We start from the raw sequence: 25558 nt of genomic DNA, 5'->3' as shown, positions 1-25558 counted from the left end.
CGGGGCTGCTCCGCGGGAGCCGGGCGCCCCGGGAACTACGTTTCCCAGCAGGCCGTGGGCGGCTGCGTGCGGTGGGGGGGAGTGGGGGGCGGCGGGGGCGGCCCGCTGCGAGCCCGGGGGCGCGACTGTGCTCGGGTCGCGGGCCTTTCAGAGCTCGGCGTGCGGGAAGCTGGGGGAGGGAACCGGGACCCTTGCCCTCGAGGTGCGCGAGGAGGGCGGAAGCTCGCCGGGGGACGACGGGGCGAGCGCGGCCTCAACAAAGCCCACCGCTCACTGAGATCAAGGCTGTAAAGCACAAAGGGTTCCTTCCTGGGGTCGGGTAGGGGAAGCTCTTTGAAACACCCTCTGCCCCTCCAGCGTGCCTCGGCCGTGGTCGGCTCTCACAAAGGACAAAGAAGGATAAAAATTTCTGCCCTGAGTGAGCGCTGGGCGTTTTCTGGGTGAAAGGTCGAACACACTGGGAGGGCACCAGAGAGTCCATACCGCAGATGCTCACCGTAGGATTTACCACGCAGACGGGATCCGGGTTGCACTGTGCAGCTGCTTTTTTTTTTTTTTTTAACTGAAGGAAAACTCACATAACATAAAATTAACCACTTTAAAATGTACCATTCAGTGGCGTTTAGTATATTCACAATGTTGTGCAATGTGCAACCATCACCTCTATCTAGTTCTAAAACATCTCACCCCAAGAAAACTCAGTATCCGTTAGACAGCCACTTCTGTTTGCCAGTTTGAAAGAGTTGGATTTCATAGGAAAGCTTACGAATCAGTCTCACTCCACTCTTGGTTAAGGAGAAGCCTTTGTGCAAGCATTCAGCACCTAGAGAGTAGGAAGTAGAGTGAGTCACGGATTCCGTTCAAGCTAAGGGTATAAGAAAGCCTGTTGTCAGAAAATCAGTTGTAGCAAAATAGAAGAAAGTTGTGATCAGGTGGGAGAATTCATTTTTATAATGGATCAGTGTTTTCAGCCTGTGAAGGAGTTATCCTGGTTATTCTGTATTACTGTGTTCTGTACCACCAAGCCTGTGTTCGTGTCTGGAAGATAACATCATCAGATCTTAGAATTCTCCAAGGTCTTGAAATCCCAAGAACTAAAGGACATGAGTTATACTTTGTGTCTTTCAGTCTCAATTAAAAAATACTCAGAACTTGGGGCGCCTGGGTGGCACAGCGGTTAAGCTTCTGCCTTCGGCTCAGGGCGTGATCCCGGCGTTATGGGTTCGAGCCCCACATCAGGCTCCTCTGCTATGAGCCTGCTTCTTCCTCTCCCACTCCCCCTGTTTGTGTTCTCTCTCGCGCGCTGGCTGTCTCTATCTCTGTCAAATAAATAAATAAAATCTTTAAAAAAAAAAAAAAAAAATACTCAGAACTGAAAAGAATTCTACCACTGGTAATGGTAAAGCCAGAAAGAGGAGGTACAGAGATGCTTTTTTGCCTTTTCTTTGTCCATCATTTAGCATATTACCTGCTTGTTCAAAATCTCTGAGTCATTCCCTTCCTCTCCATTCATGTCATTCAGCTGACATTTAAGACCTCGTGTGTTTCAGGACATGAAATAAATTGAGTTACACAGCCCCCACCCTCCAGGGACACAGTTGTGGGCCAGGCCTTTGCCACCCCTAGAATTACTAGGGATAACAACACAGCTCGCATTCTCAGACCTGCTCTCTATACACTTGCTCCTGCATTGTGACCTGTTAGCAGGCTAATTCTGCTAACAGAATTGTGTCAGTTCTTTATCTTGTCAATTCTTAGTTCACAAGGGCTCCATGTTGCCTTTGATCACGTGTTCTGATTAACTTGACAAAGTCCATTGTCTGAATTTAGCCTGTTTAACTGTCTAGCCAACTTCAGAAGTTCCTTTCCCTGTAGCCTTAGCTGGTCCCAATGAAAAAGCAGGTCCTCGATGCTTTCTCACCCATGGCCTGCATAGCCGGCTTGCAGTCATTTTAATCCTGGCATATGTTCCCTAGTCTCAAGACACTGTGGCATGCATGAATTGCTGTCTGTTCTTAGTTTTTGAGCGTTTTTGCAAACATTGTAAATCCCAGCATCATTCTTCATGCACAGAGAGAAGTTAATTCATTATGTGCAGTGAGTGCTTTAAGACTTAACTTTCTAGTGGCACCTGGTTGAGAAGGACTAGGAAACAATATGTTACTTGAGCCCCAATAAGGAGCTGTTAATTCATTGAAGGACAAGTACCAGAAGTCCTTTGGAACAGTGACCAAGCAATAATTTGTATATTTAGGCAGTTTAAGAAGTTTCTCCAGGAAACAATTGGAAGTAGCCTAAACATGTAACAATGAGAGGTTAGTTAAATAAATTAGAGTAGATCCAGTTGGTGAACTATTATGTATTCACTGTAAATAATGATTTTTTTTAAATTTGGGAGTCATAACTCTTCATTCTTTAACATACCAACATACCATCCCTGTGTCAGTCATTTAATCTGTAATACTTAAATCACAGAATTGTAAGAATAAGATGATGCATATAAACCATTAAGCGCCTGGAAGTTACTCAGTAAATGGTTAATATGTTTATTACTATGTATTGCACGAGAAACATGTTAAACTTTAAAATGTAGGCTACAAAATATACACATAAAGAGATGAATAGGAAAAGACAAAAGGGAAAACACCACAATGCCACCCATAGCTGTTAAAGAATGAGTTAAAATAAATAATACTGTTCATTGGCTGCTTTTTATCTACCATCTTTTAAACACGAAAACACCATATTTATAATGAAATTAAAATAGGTCGTAGTTGTTGGGACACGTTTAGTGTACATAATCATGGAGTTAGCTTTGGTTTTAATTTTGTTTTCTTGAATGGCAAAATATTAAAATTGGGGAAATACTTAAGGAAATACAGTGTTGAGGATGAAAAGCTTCTGATACAAAAATGGACTAAAAATCTTTCTAAGTGCCTTTTGTCTTGTTCTGTGATCTACCTGTGAGTAGATTAAACACCACCATTATATTTCATTTAGTTTCAGGAATATTAAACTTCAATTCATTGCCCAAATCTCAGGTGAATAAGTCATTAATTATATATACATTTCTTAGAAAAGTATAGGTGTCTTAGTTGTTTCGGGGGTGTGCATGGAAATTGGAAGGCTTCCGGGCCTGCAGCATGGTGTTTAGTTGCGGATTTTTCGGACTGTTTGCCAGATTGAGTGCACTTACTGCAGAGTTGCCAGAGCCTGCAAATAGATGTAGAGTCCAGTAGGCTCCTCAGCTTCTGCCTGGTCCTGAGATACAGAAAGTATTTTTGTATTTTTTGTAGCTAGCATTTTCTTTTCAAGTGTCACATGTTCCGTTTTAGTCATTCTGAATTGTTCTGAAAATCAAATCCCTCATTTAGAAAATTACAAGATCTGTATCTTTCCCCTTAAATAAGTACTCAGCTGGGTTTCCATCATTAATAGCACTCCTCCCAATGGAGTATGTTTGGTTTTGGCCCAAGACAGGAAAATTAAGAAAGACTCCTTTTGGTTTCTATAATGACAGTTCGCAGGCACACAGGCTACTTTTCCCTTAACAGTATAGAGGTGTGAAGTCAACCACTTTGGGATAGGTGGACCATTCCATGAATTGTTTTTATTTACTGTGTGTGTAAGTGTTTTCTACTAAAAATTGGGAGAAGAAGAAAACAACATTATTTTGTAAAATCAAATTCGGTAATTTAATAATCACAAGGTAAAAGCACATGGGGCTGTTGACAGAGTAGTGTGTACACCCTGTCTTCTTTGTTTTGGTCATGCAGCAGTGAACCCTCCTCACCTTTGACTCCCTAGCATTACAGGGCAAGTTGTACTTGCAGTAAATATTTTCCCATGGTCGTGCCTTTTTTTTTTTTTTTTAAACTTATCGGAAATCCTCTGCTCTTTGACAGTAATTAGATTAATTTCTTCAGGACTCAATGTGGGAAATAAGACCATGAGAATAGCAGAAGCTAGTTTTTACTGACAATTGTTTAGAAGGGTAAATGAGCATTTTTTAAACTTTTTTTTTTCAGAAATATTCCTGTAACTATTTGCCGTTAATATGCTGAGATCTCAAAAGAAAAAAAAAAAACATAATTCTGCTCTTCTCCTCCTTCTTCCCGTGGCATACTGTTCCCTGTTGTCCACTGTTGTCACACTGGTTGGCTGCTCTTCTGGTAGAATCGTGGGAAAAGACCTTTATAAACCACCTACTGGTGGTGATTTCTTTTTTTAACCTTTTTTTTTTTTCCAGTTACACATAGTAAGGATATATGTACACATCCGCCATATATTAATAATTGAAGTCAGGGTTTCACTAAACATTCATCTTTATTAAATGTAATACACTGTTTTCTTTTCTAGTTTTTTTTAAAAAATTAACTAGTGGCAGCCTTCTAAATTGGTTTCATGGCCTTTCTAAATTGGGTCCAGACTCTGTTTCAACATCCTTATCTGGCCAAGCCCCCGCCAGACAGGCCAGAAGAGCACACTTTGAAGCCATCCTCTCGGTCTGCTCCTTTAGCACAGGCTTGGGTTTTGGCTACAGTTACTTCCGAGTCATAGGTCATAATGTCCACTCTGGGATTCCACAAACCAATAAAATGCCAATAAAAAAACTGGAGGACCAGCACAGCATTGCCAGCTAAGGAGCTAATAAAACAAAGTAGGAAGGACATGATCTCTTCATTAATACACTCATCATTGTAAAGTATCAGGTTTATATTGAGTTCTTTGTGCCTGGCACCGTTCTAAATGTAGTTCATGAATTCATTTATTTAATCCTCACAAGAATCCCGAGGAGGAGGGTCTGTTCTCCCGGTTTAAGCCAAGTAACAGGCTTGGACACAGCTAGGAAGTAGGGCAGGAATGCCCTGGAACAGACTCCGTCCCTGACAGCGCCATGAAAAAGCAGATAGGATCCAAGAGTAGAAATTGAGTAGCTGTTGGAAAATTGCACTTCCCAAGAAAGTGGGATTGGTGATGCTGACCCATACACATACCGTGCGTTGTGGCATTTTCCTCATTTTGAGGACAAATGGGCTAGGTAATTAAACAGCATTGCACCTGAAAAATTCCTTCCTGTGCTTGTTTCTATAGTTGACTGGCTTAGTTCTGTTCATCCTGAGATGATGTTGTTTTAAGCCTCATTTAGTAGCTGTGTGAACATGTGGGGGGACTGGCATGAGAGGCACCCTCTGGGTTGATGCTGCTACATTGTTTCCTCTATGCATTTTGATGGATTTGAAATAGATTTGGGGTAAGCCCCCCCCCAAAAAAATAGAGTTAATAATCAAAAGGAAAAATGCCTGAAGGTTGGCTTCCCCAGCGATTACTTGATTGATTCATTGGCTGTTGGGCGCCTTCTGTGTGTCAGGAATTGTACTTGTTGCCGAGCATAGAGTAGGAGCACAAAACAGATGCTGCCTAGAAAACTCAGATTTGTGGTGTAAGTAGAGAGAACCAGAGAACTTAGGACAGGGAGCTGATCTTGACTGGGGGGAATAAGATTTAAAGAATCTTGCTAGAAGGTATTTTAAAAATAAAAATAGAATGCTTTATGTTGAGGAGAGTTCATGTGTTTGTGTATAAAAGCCACAAGGTACTCCGACAAGAAGGGAATATAAATTTGTCACACGAATTTGCTAAAGATAGATTTGAGTCGTCTTAAAGACTAGGAAACGTGAACTATAAGGCTTTAAAGAAAGCAGGTTTTGTAGCTAAAAACTTAATAACTTGTTCTTTTTTCAGACACCTTCAGCAGTAAACAAGATAAAACAGCTTCTTAAAGATAAGCCTGAACACGTAAGTAAAACCAATCAGATGAATAGTCAGTAAAAAATTGAAGTTATATTTTCACAATGAATTTATCTTGTGATAAACTGTTTTCACTGGTTGGGGGTTTTTATTTAGGAGGTAAAATGCACTCACGATTTTTAGAGATTCAAACAAAATATAACGGGGTATTCAGTGAAAAAGACATCATTTTGTGACCCCAGACTCTGGGTTGTCTTCCATCCTTTTAAGAGGCTACCTCTGAAGTGTCCCTAAGTGAGGCAATCTGTATGTTTTTATCTGCCTACACCGGGGTTTCTCAGCCTCTGCACTATTGATGTTTTGGACCGGGTAGTTCGTTGTTGGGGGTGGACTGCACGATGTTTAGTAGTATCGCTGGCCTCTGCGTGCGAGATTCCGCTGGCACCGCCCCACTCCTCAGTTGTGACAACCAGTAATAATTCTCCGAGGGGAACTGCTGGCCTAGGTCACGCTCGTTATGTTTGTGTATCTCTTTCCGTACTTAGAGAAAAGCATTCCATACATGCTGTGGTTATGCTTTGCTTTTTGCCCCTAATAATACAGCTTGACGTTCTTTACAGACATTACAGAAAGACCCACCTCATCCTTCTTTATGACTGCATATGTTAGTGTATTTTATTGAACAGGTTTTATTTATTTAGCCAGTCCCCCATATTAAAGGTCTTTGGGGTTGTTTATATCTAGTGCTGACACAAATATCATTCAGCAAATATTTGGTGTTTGTAGTGTGCCGGGCCCATTGTTCTAGAAGACCAGGCCTGTAAGCCTGGTGTAGTGCACTGCTGTAGGCTGTCCTCCTAGACCGCAGAATCCTTGGGGAGGGGTGTGTACATCAACTTCATCATTAGTTGTCCGTGGAATACTGTAAATTCTATCCAAGTACTAAACTAGTAATATGTAGTAGTTAGACTGTGGAGTGGTTTCTAGGTTCTGTTGTACAACCTACATTACAATGTAATGAAGTTCTGACACATTCCTCCTAAGAATTATTAAATGCTAAAATATATCAGTATACCAACTCAGTTTGGATAGACTAATGAAAAGAGTATATACGCATCGACCAAATGAAACACTGGTTTAGCTGAGTGTAGCTGTGAGGGATGACAACGACATGAAAAGGATGGAGCAAACACTTCATTGGGTGTCATTGCTGGCACAAGCAGTCCCTTTTCCAAATTCCAGGTACCTAAAGCTGTATTTGCCTGTATTCTGTAAGTATCTGTGTTCATTCCTAGTAGTTGGACTTCCTCCTTGCTTGAGTCTTCCCGTTTATAGAGATGAAAGCTAAGTCAAGTCAATACTTAGGACATGTGCTCCAAAATTTCAGCTAGACACTTTATTATTGATCATGCTGAATATGTGAAATGCCCTTACACGTTCTCTCAGCTCGCACTCTGAGAGTGAATAAAACCACAGTTCTGTCTCCTTGTTGTTTTTAAGGACAGAAGAGAACTACTGTCAGAATGCTTCAGCTCATCAAAACTCCCAGGCAGCTTAGCATTCTAACTCCCACTCTCACCAGATGTCTTCCCGCTCCCATGGTTGCTTTTCTGAAGCAAGTACACGTTGCTGCTTTTAAGAGAATCAGGATCTGCTTGGTGAAATCATACTTTTTATGATAATACTTTTACCGTATACGTCAAAAAACCAGATAGGACCCAAGAGTAGAAGTTCGGGAGATATTGTTAGAAAATCACAGTAAGATAGACATCGGTATTTTAAAAGTGCAGTTTCTGGTGACTTCCTAAACTTCTTAAGGTCTGTGTTGGCTGCAGTCTTTTGATTTGTGGTACTTGAGAATGTTTGCACAGTTCTGCCTTAGAATTAAGACCCTGTGTAGAGGCAGTATGATTGCCAGGGGAAGGCCTGTGTCGACCTCAGTGAACCTAACCGTAGGGAAACTTCCTGAGACCTCTCACGCGCTGAGGTGGAGCACAAATGTTTTTGAAGAGGTGAGAATTTGTAAGTAGTCATCTCTGCCATCAGAGCATGCATTGGTATAGTAGACTGCTAAGGCATTATATGCAAATGACAATTGCGAAGTTATTCACGGGAAAGATGATGTCTTAAGTGGCAAAAGCAAATCAGAGAATTAAGATTTATTCCTGCTATAATAAAGCTTGTGTTTAGATGATAAGTATATATGACGAGGACTGGAAGAAAAAAGGAAAAAGATATGTTTTCTGTAGAGTGGTGATGACTATGGTTTGGGGGGAGTTTTTCCCCCTTTGTATTGTTTTGGGATTTTTGCATATAATTGTTTATAATTGTTTTTATTGTTTTAGGATCCACACTAGTGTTGCAGTGCCGTTTGTTAAATAGCTAAATTTTTTAAATGCTTGTTCCCCCTTCCATTTACACTTCCTAAAGGGACATTTTATAGCAAGAAATCTATTTCTCTTTAAGCTTATGAAGAAAGCAAATAATGTCAAATAGCCAGGGTTTTTATGAATGTTTAATACATACTACTTTAAAACTAAGTTTATATTTACACTGCTTTTTCAGGTAGGTCTGAAAGTTGGTGTCCGAACCAGGGGTTGTAATGGCCTTTCTTATACTCTAGAATATACAAAGACAAAAGGAGATTCTGATGAAGAAGTTGTTCAAGATGGTGAGTTTTAAGCATCTATAGTGCTCGCTGTGAGGTAGGGTGGTTTGACAGACTTTCATATATCAAGTGATTTATACACAGCAGCTGAGTGAGAATGGTACCATATTGTTGCCCATATTGCAGATGAAGAGACTGAGGCACGGAGAGGTGAAATAGCTTGCCTAAGGTCACTCGGCTAGTTCAGTGGCCTGGTGAAAAGTTGAACCTAGTCAGGTTCACTCCAGAGGCTGTGCTCTTCTCATTTGTTTGTTTATTTCAATTACAAAAGATAATCATTGTGTGCAGAAAGGTTTTAAAACGCTAAAACTTCAGACCAAACCATCCATTTTTGTGGGAAGCAGCAGTTTGACGTCTATACCAAATAAGTAATGTCATCTCATGCTTTCGAGGAATCTGTATTTTAAATTTTTATTAAAAATGTCAGTGTTGTAATTCTCTCTTGCCCCTTGCCCCTACCCAATAATCTGATAAAACCTATTTAAAACAGAGTAATGCACAGCCTTGGGGGAAGTTCAGCGTGCAGGGGTATTTCAGTGGTGGCTCTGCGTCAGAGCTGTGCTCTTAGCTAGCTTGCAGGTTCCTACTGTTCATCCCATTAAACTGAAATTACTGACCAATAATGACATGTTTGTTATATGTTGTTTTTTAAATCACTACATAAAATACCTTAAGTATTAAATTTTTCAGAAGATGAGCTCTAACAATTACATACAGTTTATATTTGAGTAAGCATTCAGTTTCTTATAAGGAAGGAAGCTTTCTTAAACCAATTATATTTACGAAGATACCAGCCTCTCCCTGCATAATTCCAGGGAGTTATGTTTCTGCCAGTTTTCCGGCCCATGAACAACAAAATAGCCTCACAGGCCTTATGACCCCAGCCCGGGGTATCACAGTCCTGTATGTGTCTCGGCTTGCCAGTGTGTCGTGTGTACAGATGTCAGTGCAGGCTTTTCACACATTATCGACTCTCTTTATAGAAGTCTCACTGAGAGGGGCGCCTGGGTGGCTCAGTCGTTAAGCGTCTGTCTTCGGCTCAGGGCGTGATCCCGGAGTTCTGGGATTGAGCCCCACGTCGGGCTCGATCCCGGAGTTCTGGGATTGAGCCCCACGTCGGGCTCTTCTGCTGGCAGCCTCCTTCTTCCTCTCCCACTCCCCCTGCTTGTGTTCCCTCTCTCGCTGGCTGTCTCTATCTCTGTCAAATAAATAAATAAAATCTTTAAGAAAAAATTAAAAAAATAAAAATACATATTTATATGAAATGTGTCAATATTTAGAAGAGGTACATAAAATTAGTAAACCCATGTTTTCCAAATAACATATACATGGGTAAGAGGTCTATTCAAAGTAGATGGACTAATGGATTTTAATATAAAATTAAGAAAATCTTGGAGCACCTGGGTGGCTCAGTTGTTAAGCTCAGGTCATGATCCCAGGGTTCTGGGATGGAGCCCTGCATCGGGCTCCCTGCTCAGTGGGAAGCCTGCTTCTCCCTCTCCCACTCCCCTGCTTGTGTTCCCTCTCTCGCTGGCTGTCTCTCTCTCTGTCAAATAAATAAAATCTTTAGAAGAAAAAAGAAGAAGCCTCACTGAGAATACACATTTCCTTCATGTTGCAAATTAGAAAAACGGGTGCAGTATAGTGAAAAGCGAATTCTGGTTTTACGTGTAGTTGTGGAATATGCTTCTCTACCAGTGTCTAGCCTAGTAGCATTGTGTTTGACATAGATGATTGAGTGGAAAAGAAGGGAGACAGGAAACTGAGCACTAATCTCTTAGAGGAAATAATGAGACAGATTCAGAAGCTTCCTGTTTGACTTTTGTCGGTGGTTACTATTTAAAAAGTTCACTTGTGCTTTGAATCAGCAGGTTCCATAGACCTGCAGGCTTTATGTGACACGTGTTTTCTTCTCCCCAAGGAGTCAGAGTGTTCATCGAAAAGAAAGCACAGCTAACACTTTTAGGAACAGAAATGGACTATGTTGAAGATAAATTATCCAGTGAGTTTGTTTTCAATAACCCAAACATCAAAGGAACGTGTGGCTGTGGAGAAAGCTTTAATATTTGACTACTCTGGCTGTAAGCTCCAGGAAAACTCATGGAAGTCCTAGGGCTTACTGAAGAAATCATGTGACTGTCACGTGCTTAAAGTTTATAATGTATGACTGCCTTACAAGGAAAATAAAATGATGCGTTTTGAAAGTGAAGCCAGTGTGTTAGATTCCAGGAGCAGCGATATTTATATTCTTTTTAGAGGGCAGAAAATGAGAAGCCATTGCTCTCTTTGGGTCATTTTCCTGGTTTGTAAAGAAAAAAAATCCTACCCTGCACTTAATTGTCTTGCATCCTTTCTGTTAGAACCAGTTTCATGAAAGCTGCCTACCCGGGAGGATTTCAGAAAACGTATTTTTAATATATGTGCACTCCATAGTTTGCTGTTGAGAGTGGCGTGAACGTGCATTTCCCGATCAGATTGATGGCTCGGAAAATTCAAAGGCAGAAGATCCTGACTGCGGGCTTGACGTGGAAGCGCACTGGTTTTTTACCCAGACTTGGCACGGCATTCCTACATTTTTGTCCGCAATTTCGTTATCAGATGCCTCATTTGCTTTACTCTTTAGCAGCACCAGCCAGTAGAGGAAAGTATCGAACAAAGATTTCCTTGAACTGCAGTGCAGAACAGTTCTGAGCGATGGCATCAAAGGTAAGAAATACTTCACCCACTATTTTTAGTCCATTTCTTTTGCCACCCAAAACGTCCCTTCAAAGGTGGAATCTCAAGCTGGCTTAGATCCTTTTGGTTGAAAGCTGTCTTAAAAGCCATCCAGCCCACTCCCTCGATTCTGTGCCTGGGGAAGCGACCCCCAGGGAAGCTGCAGGACGTTCGTCCACCCTCACACTGTGGGCCGCGTAGCGGCAGAGCTGGGACTACTCTTGCTCCCCTTCCGTGTAGGGGTCATTAGCTCTGCAGTCTGAGGCGGTCAGGGAAGATCAGTGTGTGGTCTGGCTTCTTTATCTGGTTGGTCAGGGAAGATCAGTGTGTGGCCTGGCTTCTTTATCTGGTTGGCGTTTTGATAAGATTTCTTTGTAATTTGATGAAGATCCTATTTAGTTTATTTTGAGTGAGAAGAATCTTATTTTAAAACCCACTTATGTGAATTACCATCTTGTTTCTTTAGAACTTTGAAACAGTGGTTTATACGAGCAGAGAAGACATTTGTAGCAACCCAGAAATATCCTTTCCGAATATAATAGTCATTTTGAAGCAGAACATGAGGGTCTTTTCTTAAAATTCCCAATACGTGTACACTTTCTGGATCTCAAGTTCACTGACACATTCTTAACCTAACATTTTCATCATCAACTTTTCTCTGACAGTGTTCTTTCTGTCATTTGGTTACTGATTTTCCTGGGTTTGACATACTAAGTGTTCTATGAGATGACACATATGCTTTTTTGAAAGCTGATTTTCATGAATTGAAGTAGTTGTCCTATTTATGTCCGTCGTGTTTACTGAAGTACCTGGCACAAAACGCACCAGCACCTCGAGCAGTAGCTGCATGTAAATACTCACGAGTCCATATTGTTAATAACATTGTCAACCCACTTATAATCTGTGCAATACTGAACGTATGTAGAGATTGAGTTGTCAATAAAAAAGAACATGGCCTCTTTGTGATCATAAAATTGCCTTTTCTTTACAAGGAAGAAGGGTTTGGGAATAGCTAGTCCCTCGACTAATGAATAATGGCTGTCTTTCTCGAAGTCTCGTCGCTAACAGGAATTTTCTGCACCGGATGCTGTTGCATCATCTTCTTACTGCTTCATTCTCCATGCAGCCCTTTGACGGAGCCATTTTGGATCGCCCTTGGCCCCAGAGACCTCAGCATTCCCTTTCTTCTTCAGCCTTGTCTTCTCCCTGCTTCGCTTCCTCCATCTTCTCGCACAGATTCCTTCTTACGTTCTCGTGTCATAATCCCTACCTGGAAGGCTGTTTCCAGATCTGTCATCCAGGCTTTATGTTTACCTTCAAAAAGCTTCTTAACAGTTCACCTCAGGCATATGTGTAAGCACCGGCTCTCCGCCTGCCCTGAGGTTTCACAGTTGACTGGAGACCGTCCCCGACCTCAGAGATCTTAGAGTTGGCCAATGAGACACCAATGAAGAGAATACTGTAAGTGTTGTAATAGATAAAATTTATTGCATACTTGCTGCATGCCAGGAGCTGTTTGAGTAGTTTCACAGTAATCCAGTGAAGTACGTCTGACTCCTGTCATTTCAGAGATGAGAAACTAAAGCACAACATGAGTAAAATAGTTGACCTAAGTAACACAGTCAGTGGCCGGGCCAGAGTGACAGTCCACACCATCTGGCACCAGCCTGTGCTCCTAGCAGTTGGGCCGTGCTACGTGTTCTAGAACCAAGATGGGTGCACTTTCTAAGAAGTTATTTTAGAGGTTGTGACACTTAGGCCAAGTTTTAAAAGCCCTAAAAGATTAGGGGAAGAGGGAAGAGAATGGACAAAACTAAAGAGGATTGAAAACATGCAGGAAGCTAAGCACTCCAAAGAATGTGAGGGACAGAAGGGGCAATGGACAGAGAACGTTGGGGCTCTCACTGGCTTCTGTACAGGCAGGGAGCCCCTCTGAGCCTTTACAAGGGGGCTGTCAGAACCTCTGCCTTCAGAAGTGTCCGGCTGGCTGTCTTGCGGAGTGTGGAGAAAGCTGGTCGGGGAGGAGGACAGGAGGTATTGCCGAAGCCCAATTAGGACCTGAGGGAGAGACCTGCGTGAGGCTTTGGAGGTGCCATCGGCAAGACGCCATTGAACAGACCAAGCTCAGCAGGGCCGTGGTGGTGTGGTCCTTGGCTAATCACACAAGTGGCACTTCACTGGTTTTTGTGGTTTTTTAGTCTCTTGCACAATATTGAAAGGTTTTTTAAGACAGGAGCTTTATCATTTCTTTGGTGTTCATTTAACACCAGGCATGTTGTCATTATTTTTGACAAAAAGACTCTCCAGCATCCATGTCCTGTTTCCTCATTTAGCCAAGCTCCACTTGAAATGCTGGGCATCCTCTGAGAGGTCACTTCATAGTGCCCCCATGTGACACGGAGGCCGTCAGGTGCTGTGGTGGGAGCTTCATGGATGGTTTTTAGTTAGAAGAGCGCTAAACTATCCTAGGAAGGATTTCAGGAGATGGAGTCTGCAGTGCCCCTGTGCTACCTGCAGTCTCTGCCCTCTGCCTCTGTCCTACAAGAACGATTGTCTCTTTGGCAAAGAGGGAAGTAGGGAGGGGGTTGGAAAAAATTCATCAGGAAATACCTTTAAAAAACAGCCTTTCTTGTCTTGTTTTGATGCCTGAGAGACCAGGAAATGCAGAAGTCTGTGATGTTAAGCTGCCTGGTCATTCCCAGGCCGTCGACCAGCTGTGAGACCCGTGGAGCCTGCAGAGCTCTTTACAGGTGTCCAGTTAGTGCCTCGGCGCAGACCTGACCTGGGCCACGAGATCACATCAACTCAAGGGTGAATACACACGTAACCAGCCTGATGCTGGGGTTCAGTTCGGCAGTTCCTGAGATGCCAGCACGCAAAGCTGTAGGTCTGGGGGGAGAGACACATGGATTTGAGTCATGGGCTCTGTCATTTTGTAGCCTTTTGGCCTGGCACGGGTTAATTTCTCTGAGCCTGGTGCCCCTTCTGGAGAACAGTCTCAGGATTTGGGGAAATTTGATGAGCTAACTGCACATAAACAGCATCCGCCTTAGAGTTGACACTCGGTGCGTTGTAGTTTTAGTCCCTTATACCCGTGGTTATCAGCCAAAGCAAGAGTTTCGGAAGAGCGTTTCCATACAGTTAGGGAGTTACTACCCCGTATTAAAATCTGGGGGAGATTTCCTTATTTCTTTACATGACCACAACAACTTGTTTGAAAAGAACTACAAATATAATCATGCAGAGAAATTATATTATTTTGTAGCTGATTATCTGTTAAGAGAATTCCCATGTCGGGGGCCTAAGTGGCACAGTCGGTTAAGTGTCTGCCTTCAGCTCACCTCATGATCCCGGGGTCCAGGGATTGAGCCCCAAGTTGGGCTCCCTGCTCAGTGGGAAGCCTGCTTCTCCCTCTGCCTCTGCTGCTCCCCCTGCTTGTGCATGCTCCCCTGCCCCCTTAAATAAAATCTTGAAAGAAAAAAAAAAAAGAATTCCCATGTAAAGAGATGCTGAAGTAGTAGAGATGCAAGGAGTAGTAGCTGGAGGGGTGGGGCCCACACCAGACTTAAGGTGGAGAGCCAGCTGGGGGTCTGCGTGCCTTCTCTCTCTGCAATGTGGAGCCCGTGTTGGGGGTTGAGTCACAGTGGGATGTGTGATGTCAACTGCCTCCCTTGCTGTCCACCAAAACCTTCAGTAAAGGCTAGGGTTCTCATGAATGGCATAGAACGCAGCCTTCCCCATGGCAAGGGCTCTCTACCAGTGATAGTTCCCCAACGTAAAACTCCCCTATGTCTTTGATAGCCCTAGCGGATTGCATCAGGGATTTACTTACCTGAACGAGTAACTCCCAACTGTTCACTATCAAGTACACATTTAGGGGTGCCTGGCTGGCTCAGTCAGAAGAGCATGCGACACTTGATCTCAGGATCGTGAGTTCGAGCCCCATGTTGGGTGTAGAGATTACTAAATGAACTTCACATACTTACTGTTCTCCATAGAGTCCAGGTCTTCAAGCAGTCCTCAAGCTTCAAAATGTAAATAAATCTGAGGATCTTGTTAATAGTGCAGACCTGATCCCAAAGGTCTAGGGGGACCTGGAGTTCTGCACGTTGAGCCAAGTTCCAAGTAAAGGCCACTGTGGTGCTTTGCAGACCACCTTCGAGCAGCAAGGTTTTACATTATGTCCAGAAGTACCTGGTGGTATTAAGTGGTAATTCGCACCTGTATTTGTTTGTTTGTTTTTTTTTACCAACTACCCACCATGGTGTTCAGGGATTCTGATCAGCATGAGATGTGGCTAGTGGATTGCCACCCTTGAGATGACAGGACCTCCCAGACTGCTTACCTCCCAGTTTTAACTCTTAAGCACTGTCTGATTCCTTTCAGTATTGTGAAATACTAAGTGTCTTGAGGATGTCCAGCCGCATTTCCACGTAGTAGCTTCCTTGGTGGCTGGATCCCCAGCTCAGTCCCCACTGCATTACCCAGCACAACCAGACGACCTGGAGAGCCCCTAGTCCTTTTGACCCTAATACTCTGGAACCAGAGTCTTCTCAGACCAGGAAGGGGAAATCTTGCACGGCCCTCCTTTTCTCTGAGCAGCCACATAAGGTGGCACAGGGCCTTGCCTTTCCTAAGGAGATGTGTTTTGTGGTAAATTGCACATAACCAAATTTACCATTTAAACCACTTTCAAGGGTGCAGTTCAGTGGCCCTAAGTACCTTCACATTGCTGCACAGTCGTCACCATCCATCTCTAGAACTTTCTCATCTTCCCAAACCAAAACTCTGTACCGATTAAACACTAGCTGTTCGTTCCTCCCCGCTGCCAGTGCCTGGTAACCACCATTCTACTTCCTGTCTCTGGACTTGTCCACTCTAGGCACCTCAGCCCTGCAGTCATACAGCATTTGTCCTTTTGTTTCTGGTCAGGGCATACATTTTTAATCTTATCAGCAGGAGACCTGGCCTAAACAGTTACTGTTGCTCTTTAACCCACACTGATGGAGTCCTCAGTTATTCAGCTGTGAGACTTTCCGTTGGTGATGTGTCTGCTGATGGTTATTTATGAACAATTGAGGGCAGTTTAAGAAAAGCATCAAATAGGATTAAAAGCATCAAAAGACTGTGCACTCGACTGACCCAGACGAAATACTTCATGAGGACTCTGGGGAGCAACATCAGGCAAAACGAAGTTAAATATATAGCACGACCCTCACTCATGTCAGGGAACAAAGCCTAGCAACGTAATTTGGTGCTCCAGCAGATCCTCTCTTCCTCCTTTTTTTCTTTTCAATGCAGCCCCAATCCACTTCCGGCTGGACCATGTGGGCAGACGTAGGAAGCAGTCTGTCTCCGAGTAACTGCCTCGATTTCTCTTCTGCATCTTGTCCATATCTATAGAAGGAAAAACTTGACAATTCAGCTACTTAATGTTCACCTTTTAGAATAAAATGTCCATCCTCCCCATTGCACCCATTACCCTCATGCAGGAAGGTAATTCCCTGACCCTTCGTGTCATGCAGCTGTTTATGTGACCTTGAGGAGGTCCATATGTCACAATGCACACTCACCAACACTTACTAAGCATTGGCATTGCCAGATGCCAGGCTAGTCCGGGAGGTACCAGATGAATGAGACCCAGCCCTGCTCCCAGACACGCAGGTTCGTGAACAAGATGTCCACATAATTATAAAGCAAATGGTAAGTGCTGCAACTGACCCACTCCTAGGGCAATGAGAGAAGGGAAAGGAAAATTCGGCCAGCTTTGGGCGTGGCTAGGAGAGGAAGGGTGAAGCGGGAGGCAGAGACAGGAGAGGCTGACACTGAGAGATGAGGTGGTAGCTGGGTTCATGTCTACAAATCAGGGTTGGGAAACTGATCTCCTTCCAGCAGGTCACAGGAAGCTGGACCCAGCTGGTCATGACAGCCTCACCAGTCCCCCTTCCCTTGGGGACTTCACTTAGCAGCCTTGCCCTCCTTCTAGATTTCTGTGCCTTCTTTCCCCACCATGTTCCCTCTGACCTATGTCCCTGACTTGGCTGTACTCTCACTATGCCTGTCCCCACATCCAGCCCTGAGAGTGTATGGCTTCAGTAGAGATGGAGATCAAAAAATGGTAGAGGGGCGCCTGGGTGGCACAGCGGTTAAGCGTCTGCCTTCGGCTCAGGGCGTGATCCCGGCGTTGTGGGATCGAGCCCCACATCAGGCTCCTCCGCTGTGAGCCTGCTTCTTCCTCTCCCACTCCCCCTGGCTTGTGTTCCCTCTCTCGCTGGCTGTCTCTATCTCTGTCAAATAAATAAATAAAAAATCTTTAAAAAAAAAAAAATGGTAGAGCGCTTCCTTTCCCGGTTCCAGAACCAGCATATGCAGACAAGCTGTTTCCCTTGGGCCCAAACTGAATGGTGGAAATAAATGAATGCATCAAACTGGCTTCCATCCAAAGCTGCCAGGTGTTAACATCCTCCCCCTGCCCAAGCAGGCCTGTCAGCCCAATGCCACCGAGCAGATATCGTTCGCTGGGGGCCATCCACAGAGCTCAGAGGACAGTCAGCATTGATCCGTGGCAATTCCTTTGGATGGAATTGCACTGTTCGAATCCATCTCACCACCTCCTACCCCAGCTGCTACCCACCCAGGGTTTTTTCTTCCTTCTTCCCTTCCATACATGCTACCTTACATTTCAGGCGCTAGGGGCACCCATAAGCACACCGTGGTGGTGTGGACGCCAGACAAAACTAAGGCTGGTGACCCAGCAAGAGCTTCTGGACTGGCCTCGGATCCTGCTCAGTACATAAGCCAGTTCCCCGGAGAACAGGTGGGGAAGTAAGCCCCAGTGCGGCTGTGCAACTTGTCTCTGGCGTCCACGGAAGCGGAGTAGAAACGGCTGTAGGTGTGGGGGTGGGTGGGCACGGTTGGTATTGCCCACAGGAACCCCCAAGGACATCTGTTCCTCCTCTAGGTTGCTGAGCAGAACAGTGCCCCTCTTCTCTGGTTCCTGTCTTTGGGAATCTGGCTCCTTCTGGGATTCTGTCCTATGGGTCAAGTGCTGCCGCCTCCACCAAGCAAACCAGAATCAAGCAGAGATGCTCCCTGGAGCCTACATCAGGTACTGATTCCCGATTTTAAAAACACTGGCATCCTCCGTTGTCCCCTCCTGAGGCCCCTGAGCTGCCCCCATGTCCCCCGCCCTGAGAGCCTGTGACACAGCAGACTGAACCGCCCATGTCACCACAAGATGTCCCTTACCGCTTTCGTTCTCCCAGGCTCAGGGAGGATGGGGGCTGGCTCATTTGGAGAGGGCTCCAAGGAATGCCACTGTTCGCACGCACATCTGTGCTGGTTTGTTTTAGGCTGACTTCCTGTGTGTTCAGGCTGGCTCACCCCCACGGCTCCAGCCACTCCGTCAGCAAGCGTTTATGGAGCCCTCGCTATCATTGTGCCTTGTGTTTTGGGGGACACAAAGATGTCCCCCTCAGAGGTGACCCCGCAGGAGGAGGGGAGGTGGTAGGAGGAGGAAGGGCATAGTAGTAGCAGCTGATTAAGCCGCTAGCCCCTAGGAGAACAAGTCCTGGGAGCCAGGCCTCCTTACAGGCCCTCTGCCCGAGTTAGCGCTCGGAATCCTCACGCAGCCCTGGGGCGTCGACACCACACTCCCAGGCCCGTTCTACGTGTGTGTATCCTGAGTGCTGAGCTCAAGGCTAGAAGAAAGGCCTTGATTCTCTTACCCACCGTGCTCAGCTGGGGGAGGTACGACCAGTACAACTAAACAAGATGGAGAACAAATGCCCCTGAGGAGACGCAGAGCCACTGTCAAGGAGGCTCAGAGAAGCAGGGGAGGACTACACGAGGGAAGAGAGGCGGGCTGCTGCTGAGAGAAGGGCCCTGGGGCCTCCGTCCAGGGAGAACGGATAAACAGGCACAGACATGGGGGAGTGAGGGCCGTGGGTGCCACGTGCGTGGGCGCTGTCAGAAGATCCACCCGCGGGAGTAGAGCTGCTGGACTGGGAAGTGGTGGGGACACGGGTGCTAGGGCTGCTGGCTGGGCCGGAAAGGCCCGAGCGCTAGGTGAATGCGCTTGCATGCTGTGGGCCACTGAGGGTTCTGAGCGAGAGCGAGTCTGGATCAGAATTCTCTTTTGGGATTGGTTGACCCACAGTGGCTTACGGAAAATAAGATGTTGGAACACAGGCTTTCTAGGGCACTGAAACTGTTCTGTGTGATGTGTGATGGCGGATTCGTGTCCTTATACGTGTGCCAGCACTCGCAGGACGTACAACACGAAGTCAACCCCAGTGTAGTTAATAGTAATATCGGTCCAGGGTGCCTGGGTGGTCCGGTCAGTTAAGCATCCGACTTGATTTCAGCTCGGGTCGTGATCTCAGGGTTGTGAGATGGAGCCCCGCATCGGCCTCCAAGCTCGGCAGGGAGTCTGCTTGAGAGTGTCTCTCCCTCTCCCTCTACCCTTCCCCTGCTCTCGCTCACTTACTCTCTCTAATAAATAAATCTTTTAAAAAATAATATTCTGGGTAGCTCAGTCGTTAAGCATCTGCCTTCGGCTCAGGGAGTGATCCCGGCGTTATGGGATCGAGCCCCACATCAGGCTCCTCCACTGGAAGCCTGCTTCTTCCTCTCCCACTCCCCCTCGTGTTCCCTCTCTCACTGGCTGTCTCTCTCTGTCAAATAAATAAATAAATAATCTTAAAAATAATAATAATAATAATATTGGTCCATCAGTTACCATAAATGCATCACACTAAATCAGGGTGTTAATAGGGGAAGCTGTGTTTATGATGGTGGGGAAATGTGAATACTTTTCAAATAACTTTCTGTAAACCTGAAACTGCTCTTTAAAGAAACAAAGTCTGTTAATTATTCAGAAGGTTTTTTTTTTTTTTAAAGATTTATTTATGAAGGGAGAACCATAGGGAGAGGGACAAGCAGACTCCATACTCAATGCCAAACCTGATGTGGGACTTGATCTCATGATCCTGCAATCATGACCTGAGCCAAAACCAAGATTCAGATGCTTAACAGACTGAGCTGCCCAGGCACCCCTCAAAAGTCTTTTTTTTAAGAGCTTTTTAAAAATTTTTAATTCCAGTATAGTTAACATACAGCGTTATATTAGTTTCAGGTGTACGATATAGTGATTCAATAGAAAAGATGTCTTTTATTAGCAAAATAATCAGATGGTTCCATTCCTAAGAAACTCAGGTCTTCAAAAATTGCATTTTGAAAGCAGTTATTTCAAAGGAAGGATTGAGAGTTTCATTCATTTTTCCTACCAACATTTAAATAATAAAGGTCATTTTTTTGAGAGTTTCATTCATTTTTCCTACCAACATTTAAATAATAAAGGTCATTTTTTAAAAAATTTTATTTAAGTAATCCCTACACCCAACGTGGGGCTTGAACTCACAACCCTGACATCAAGAGTCACACGCTCTTCCCACTGAGCCAACCGGTGGCCCCTAGGTCATCTTGAATAGCTGGCTGTGTATAGCCATGAAATCCCCACATCAGAAAGCACTCTGGCCTTTGCGTCTGTATCTGCTCGAGACTGTGAAGCTCTCTTGGCACATCAGGCACGTGCAGGAGGGTGGCGCGTGCTGCCTTGCACGGTGCACGGCCCGAGCCAATGCTCTCACCTTACGTGTTGCCACGTGTTGGTAAACAAGGCCACTCCACTGGCACGGGCAGGCAGATTCCAGGCTGAGGAATCCGGGGAAAGCCTCGGAATCCTCCAGGAAAGCCCAGTAGGCATTTTGATGAGAAAATCATGCAAGAGCTAACAAAGTCTGGATGAATCCTTGGGTCCCTGTGGGCTCTCACCTGCTTCCCAAGGGGTCCTCTTCTCACTTAGACCAGCATCCCCAAAGTGCGGAACCCTGTAATCTCTCCAGTGGGCCACAGGCATCTGGAGGTTTCAGAGGAAAAAGCAATGACACTCACATGTCTTGAATTGGAGATGTAAGATCGTCGTGACTTCACAAAAACCTTGTTTTGTTCTCCACAACCATTCCATACTTAAATGTTGAGCATTTTCCATAAGGAGAGCATTAACCAGATTGTCTTAAGGACATTCAGTTGACAGAGTTTATCCTGGCTTACCAGTCAATTGGGTATCAAGTTTGCAATATATTTTTTAAGATTTTATTTATTTATTTATTTATTTGAGAGAGAGCATAAGCAGGGGGAGCAGCAGAGAGTCGGGGAGAAGCAGGCTCCCCACTGAGCAGGGAGCCCAATGCGGGGCGCGATCCCAGGACCAGAGATCATGACCTGAGCTGAAGGCAGACACTTAACTGACTGAGCCACCCAGGCACCCCTCAAATTTGCAATCTCTATTATTGCTATTGAGTTATATTTTATTCCATTTCACTTTTTAAAAAAGGGCCCCAAAAGTGTTCACTGAAGCATAAAATAGTGATGGAAACAGTATTTTATATCCTACAGATCAGAAAAATCTTTCAAATACCTAAGGTAGCTATGAGTCCAGAATGATGTAGAATGTCAGGATTTACTGGGTCAAGCAAATCTGCAGGTATGATTTTACACAAAGTAGTTGAACATTAAAACTAAATAGGAGATGCGTCTGGATCTTGGCATCATGAGTTCGAGCCCCACGGTGGGTGTAGAGCTTTCTTAGAAACTTAATGGGGTGGTGCCTGGGTGGCACAGCAGTTAAGCGTCTGCCTTCGGCTCAGGGCGTGACCCCGGCGTTATGGGATCGAGCCCCACATGAGGCTCCTCCGCTATGAGCCTGCTTCTTCCTCTCCCACTCCCCCTGCTTGTGTTCTCTCTCGCTGGCTGTCTCTATCTCTGTCGAATAAATAAATAAAATCTTAAAAAAAAAAAAGAAAAAGAAACTTAATAGGGGGTGCCACAGTGAATATCTGCTTGCCCGGGTCTTCCCCAGCAAAGTTACAAAACCTGGTCAGAGGGTACCCCCAAAGCTTTTGAGTTCTTCAACAGAAAAACGTGGTGACGATAAGACACTTTTCCAGGAGAAGTACAAAAAATTGCTTTCCAGGACAAAATGATTCATTGCTGAACACAGAGTAAAGACAAAAATGTATTCGAAAGCTTTACTTACTGAAGCAGATGGGTACATATTCTGTTATAAACCTGTCTACATTGGGACTCCTGGGTGGCGCAGTCATTAAGCATCTGCCTTCGGCTCAGGGCATGATCCCAGCATTCTGGGATCAAGCCCCACATCAGGCTTCTCTGCTAGGAGCCTGCTTCTTCCTCTCTCACTGCCCCTGCTTGTGTTCCCTCTCTTGCTGGCTGTCTCTCTCTGTCAAATAAATAAATAAAATGTTAAAAAAAAAAAAAAAAGTCTACAGAGTTACTCACGTACGTTATGATCCATGAGAAACAAAATGAGCTAGTAGCCAAATAGTTTCATCAAAGATCTTATTTTTTAGAGATTTTTTAAATTAATTTTTTTTTAATTAATTTATTTGAGAGAGGGAGATAATGTGTATGGAAGGGGCAGAGGGAGAGAGAGGGAGAGAATCTGAAGCAGACAGTTGAGCACAGAGCCCGACACAGGGCTCGATCTCATGACCCTGAAATCATGATCTGGGCCAAAACCAAAAGTCAGATGCTTAACCAACAGAGCCACCCAGACACCCCTTTAGAGGTTTTTTAAATTTCATTTTGTCACTTTATTTATTTAGGTAATCTCTATACCCAACATGGGGCTTGAGCTCACAACCCCAAGAGCAAGAGTCACATGTCTTCCCAATGAGGCAGCCAGGCACCCCAGCAATGATCCTTTTGTACAACGATTAATAATCTACAACATGACAAAAGCATTTCCAGATGCAGACATGAGCTGGTCTACAGCTCTTGATGTATGTGCTGTATGTAAACATGAGGAAGGAAGCCATAATGATGCTTTGTTCTGTGTCCCTGAACCTGCAGTGAAAAGCCATTGAAAGGGTGGGTTGTAGACAGAAATAGATGCCCAGGTGTCCTACCGCAGGAGCTGTGGCGGGAGCAGTGGAGGAGGGCTATTGCTCCAGAAATGAAGGACCTGTCTCCGCCTGCCCACATACCATCTCACTCCCAGGGAGCTACTTCTTGGTCATGATGCTGTTTGGACAGATACTGTGAACACGGCGCACAATCAAGTTATGGTCACCGCATGTCCACCCTGCCCTCTAAAGAAATGGGGACAGAGGGCGACCACTGATGAACGTTAAGATGATGGATTGAAACCTCCGGGGGTGCCTGGGTGGCTGCCTTCAGCTCATGATCCCAGGGTCCTGGGATCGAGCCCCACGTCAGGCTCCCTAATCAGCGGGAAGCCTGCTTCTCCCTCTCCCTCTGCCCCTGCTCATGTGTGCTCTCTCTAGGGCGCTCACTCTCTCTCTCTCTCTCACAAATAAATAAATAAAATCTAAAAAAGGAAAGAAAAGAAACCTCCAAGTAATTTCATACCTTGACTTTAGAATAAAACTGCAATACAAGGATGTCTGTTAAAAAGACATCACACAGGGGCGCCTGGGTGGCACAGTTGTTAAGCATCTGCCTTCGGCTCAGGGCGTGATCCCGGAGTCCTGGGATCGAGCCTCATTTCAGGCTCCTCTGCTGGGAGCCTGCTTCTTCCTCTCCCACTCCCCTTGCTTGTGTTCCCTCTCTTGCTGGCTGTCTCTCTCTGTCAAATAAATAAATAAAATCTTTAAAAAAAACAAAAGACATCACACAAAGATCAGATCTGGAGAGATGCTAACATCAGTAACATTTTGGAAATTGGAAGGTAGATGGATGAAATGTTACTAATGGTTTGGCAAACTGGAGGAAATGGATAACAGATGGCCCTATTATGCCCCCAAATTCTCAAAAGACTCCACTGCAGGTGATACCAGCTCTTCTTGGAACTAAGGCAATGGGAAAAGTGGCCAAGAGGATGGCTATTGAGCACTGTATGAGAAGGTGGACCCCCAGATCCCCTCCCCCACTTCACGCTTCTACCTGTAACCCAAAGAATTTCTCTGTGGAGAGGCTAACACGGGGTCTGCAGACTGGTAGAGCCAGGACCTACAGAAGGTGTTAGTATCATACCGGAGAACAACCAGCAGTCACCCAAACAAAACAAGGCGTTCTGCAAATGTGTGTATAGTAAGTGCCTGATACAAGGACCCCCAGCCCTACTCCTCTGCATTTATCCTGTCACTGTGAGATACTTCACACCCTCCAGACCAAAATGGGGAATCTTACCAGCTCAGGAAAGGCTTAAAGATGCTCACATTCCAGGATCCTCCCCGAAACCCAAAGCCTAAAGCCCCATGAGTGTATGTAGTTTCCTGCCAGCTTTTTAGCACCCCTTTTGTATTCATCAGTCAACAACCACAGCTCACCAGACATCTGAGGACTGCCTCTATCATGGAAGTTAGGGGCCAACACAGGAAAGAGAAGGATTATGTTGGGAGAAGACAGATCATGCTCTCTTTCTCTCTCTCCCAAATAAATCTTAAAAAAACAAAAAAGACCAACCGTAATGTCTTCAATGGGATGAGATGCTGTATCATGAAGCAAGAAAGGACATGGAAAGAAATAGAACAAAAGCAGCTCTTACAAATCCAAGTGCACAGTCACAAAACAGAAGGTTTGGAAGATAAAGCATTCTTCAACTCAAAAAATAAAAGACAGCCAGATAAAAAGCCAGAGAGAAAAGACGAACAGTGGGTATTTACTGCACCCCAAAGGGAAGTTCTATGTTGACCCATACCTGAGATTTGGAGGTTGGCCACTGTGAACAGAAACTGCAGAAAGTGGGGCGCCTGGGTGGCACAGCGGTTAAGCGTCTGCCTTCGGCTCAGGGCATGATCCCAGCGTTGTGGGATCGAGCCCCACATCAGGCTCTTCCGCTGTGAGTCTGCTTCTTCCTCTCCCACTCCCCTTGCTTGTGTTCCCTCTTTCGCTGGCTGTCTCTATCTCTGTCGAATAAATAAATAAAATCTTTAGGAAAAAAAAAAAAAGAAACTGCAGAAAGTACAAAAATGAAGTGTCACCCTCCCCTTCCTGGCCGCCTGCTCTGGCCCACCCTGTAGTTCCGCCTGATGCCCCAGCAGGGGTGGACTTTGTGTTGGCGACCGGTTCTCAGTCACGGCGTGGCTTCTGACTCCCCCACAAGAGACCCTTGAAACTCAGGGAAGCGGAGGTCTGACGAGGCCCCGGGCATCTGTTCTCCACTGGAGCCTGCATCTGACTGGGGCAACGGTTCCTCGTTCACGGTTGCTCTTCCATTTTAAAAAGATTGTTTTCCATCATGCAAGATGAAAAAGTTCTGGACAACAGTGGAAATATACTTAACTAAACTACCGAACTCTCCACTTGGAAATGGTTATGATGGTAAGTTTTCTGTTATGTGTATTTTGCTGCAATTAAAATTTGTAAAAGAGGGAAGCA

At 44.9% G+C, this 25558-nt stretch overlaps 2 protein-coding genes across 10 annotated transcripts in view; both read left to right on the top strand.

The window, feature by feature from the left end:
- The window catches only part of ISCA1 (iron-sulfur cluster assembly 1), a 14031-nt gene extending 1923 nt beyond the window's left edge, over positions 1-12108 (top strand). Inside the window, exons 3-5 of the mRNA XM_034646864.1 lie at positions 5746-5799; positions 8317-8422; positions 10341-12108. Coding sequence (XP_034502755.1) covers positions 5746-5799; positions 8317-8422; positions 10341-10489 — 309 coding nt within the window. The 3' untranslated portion in view covers positions 10490-12108. The remainder of the gene's footprint in view (positions 1-5745; positions 5800-8316; positions 8423-10340) is intronic.
- The window catches only part of C17H9orf153 (chromosome 17 C9orf153 homolog), a 34610-nt gene continuing 20042 nt past the window's right edge, over positions 10991-25558 (top strand). For 2 of the 9 annotated variants that reach the window (XM_019794994.2, XM_034646799.1), the window contains exons 1-2: positions 10991-11125; positions 18096-18242. The gene's annotated coding sequence lies outside the window, so the exon portion shown is untranslated. Of the gene's footprint in view, positions 11126-12479; positions 17952-18095; positions 18243-25558 lie in introns of those variants that run through there. The other 7 variants (XM_034646805.1, XM_034646803.1, XM_034646807.1 and 4 more) reach the window with 7 other exon arrangements.

This window comes from Ailuropoda melanoleuca, chromosome 17 (assembly GCF_002007445.2).
Source record: "Ailuropoda melanoleuca isolate Jingjing chromosome 17, ASM200744v2, whole genome shotgun sequence".
In the NCBI taxonomy this organism is placed as follows: Eukaryota; Metazoa; Chordata; class Mammalia; order Carnivora; family Ursidae; genus Ailuropoda; species Ailuropoda melanoleuca.
The sequence above is the reverse complement of the archived record's forward strand: the minus strand, read 5'-3'. Positions and strand labels throughout refer to the sequence as shown.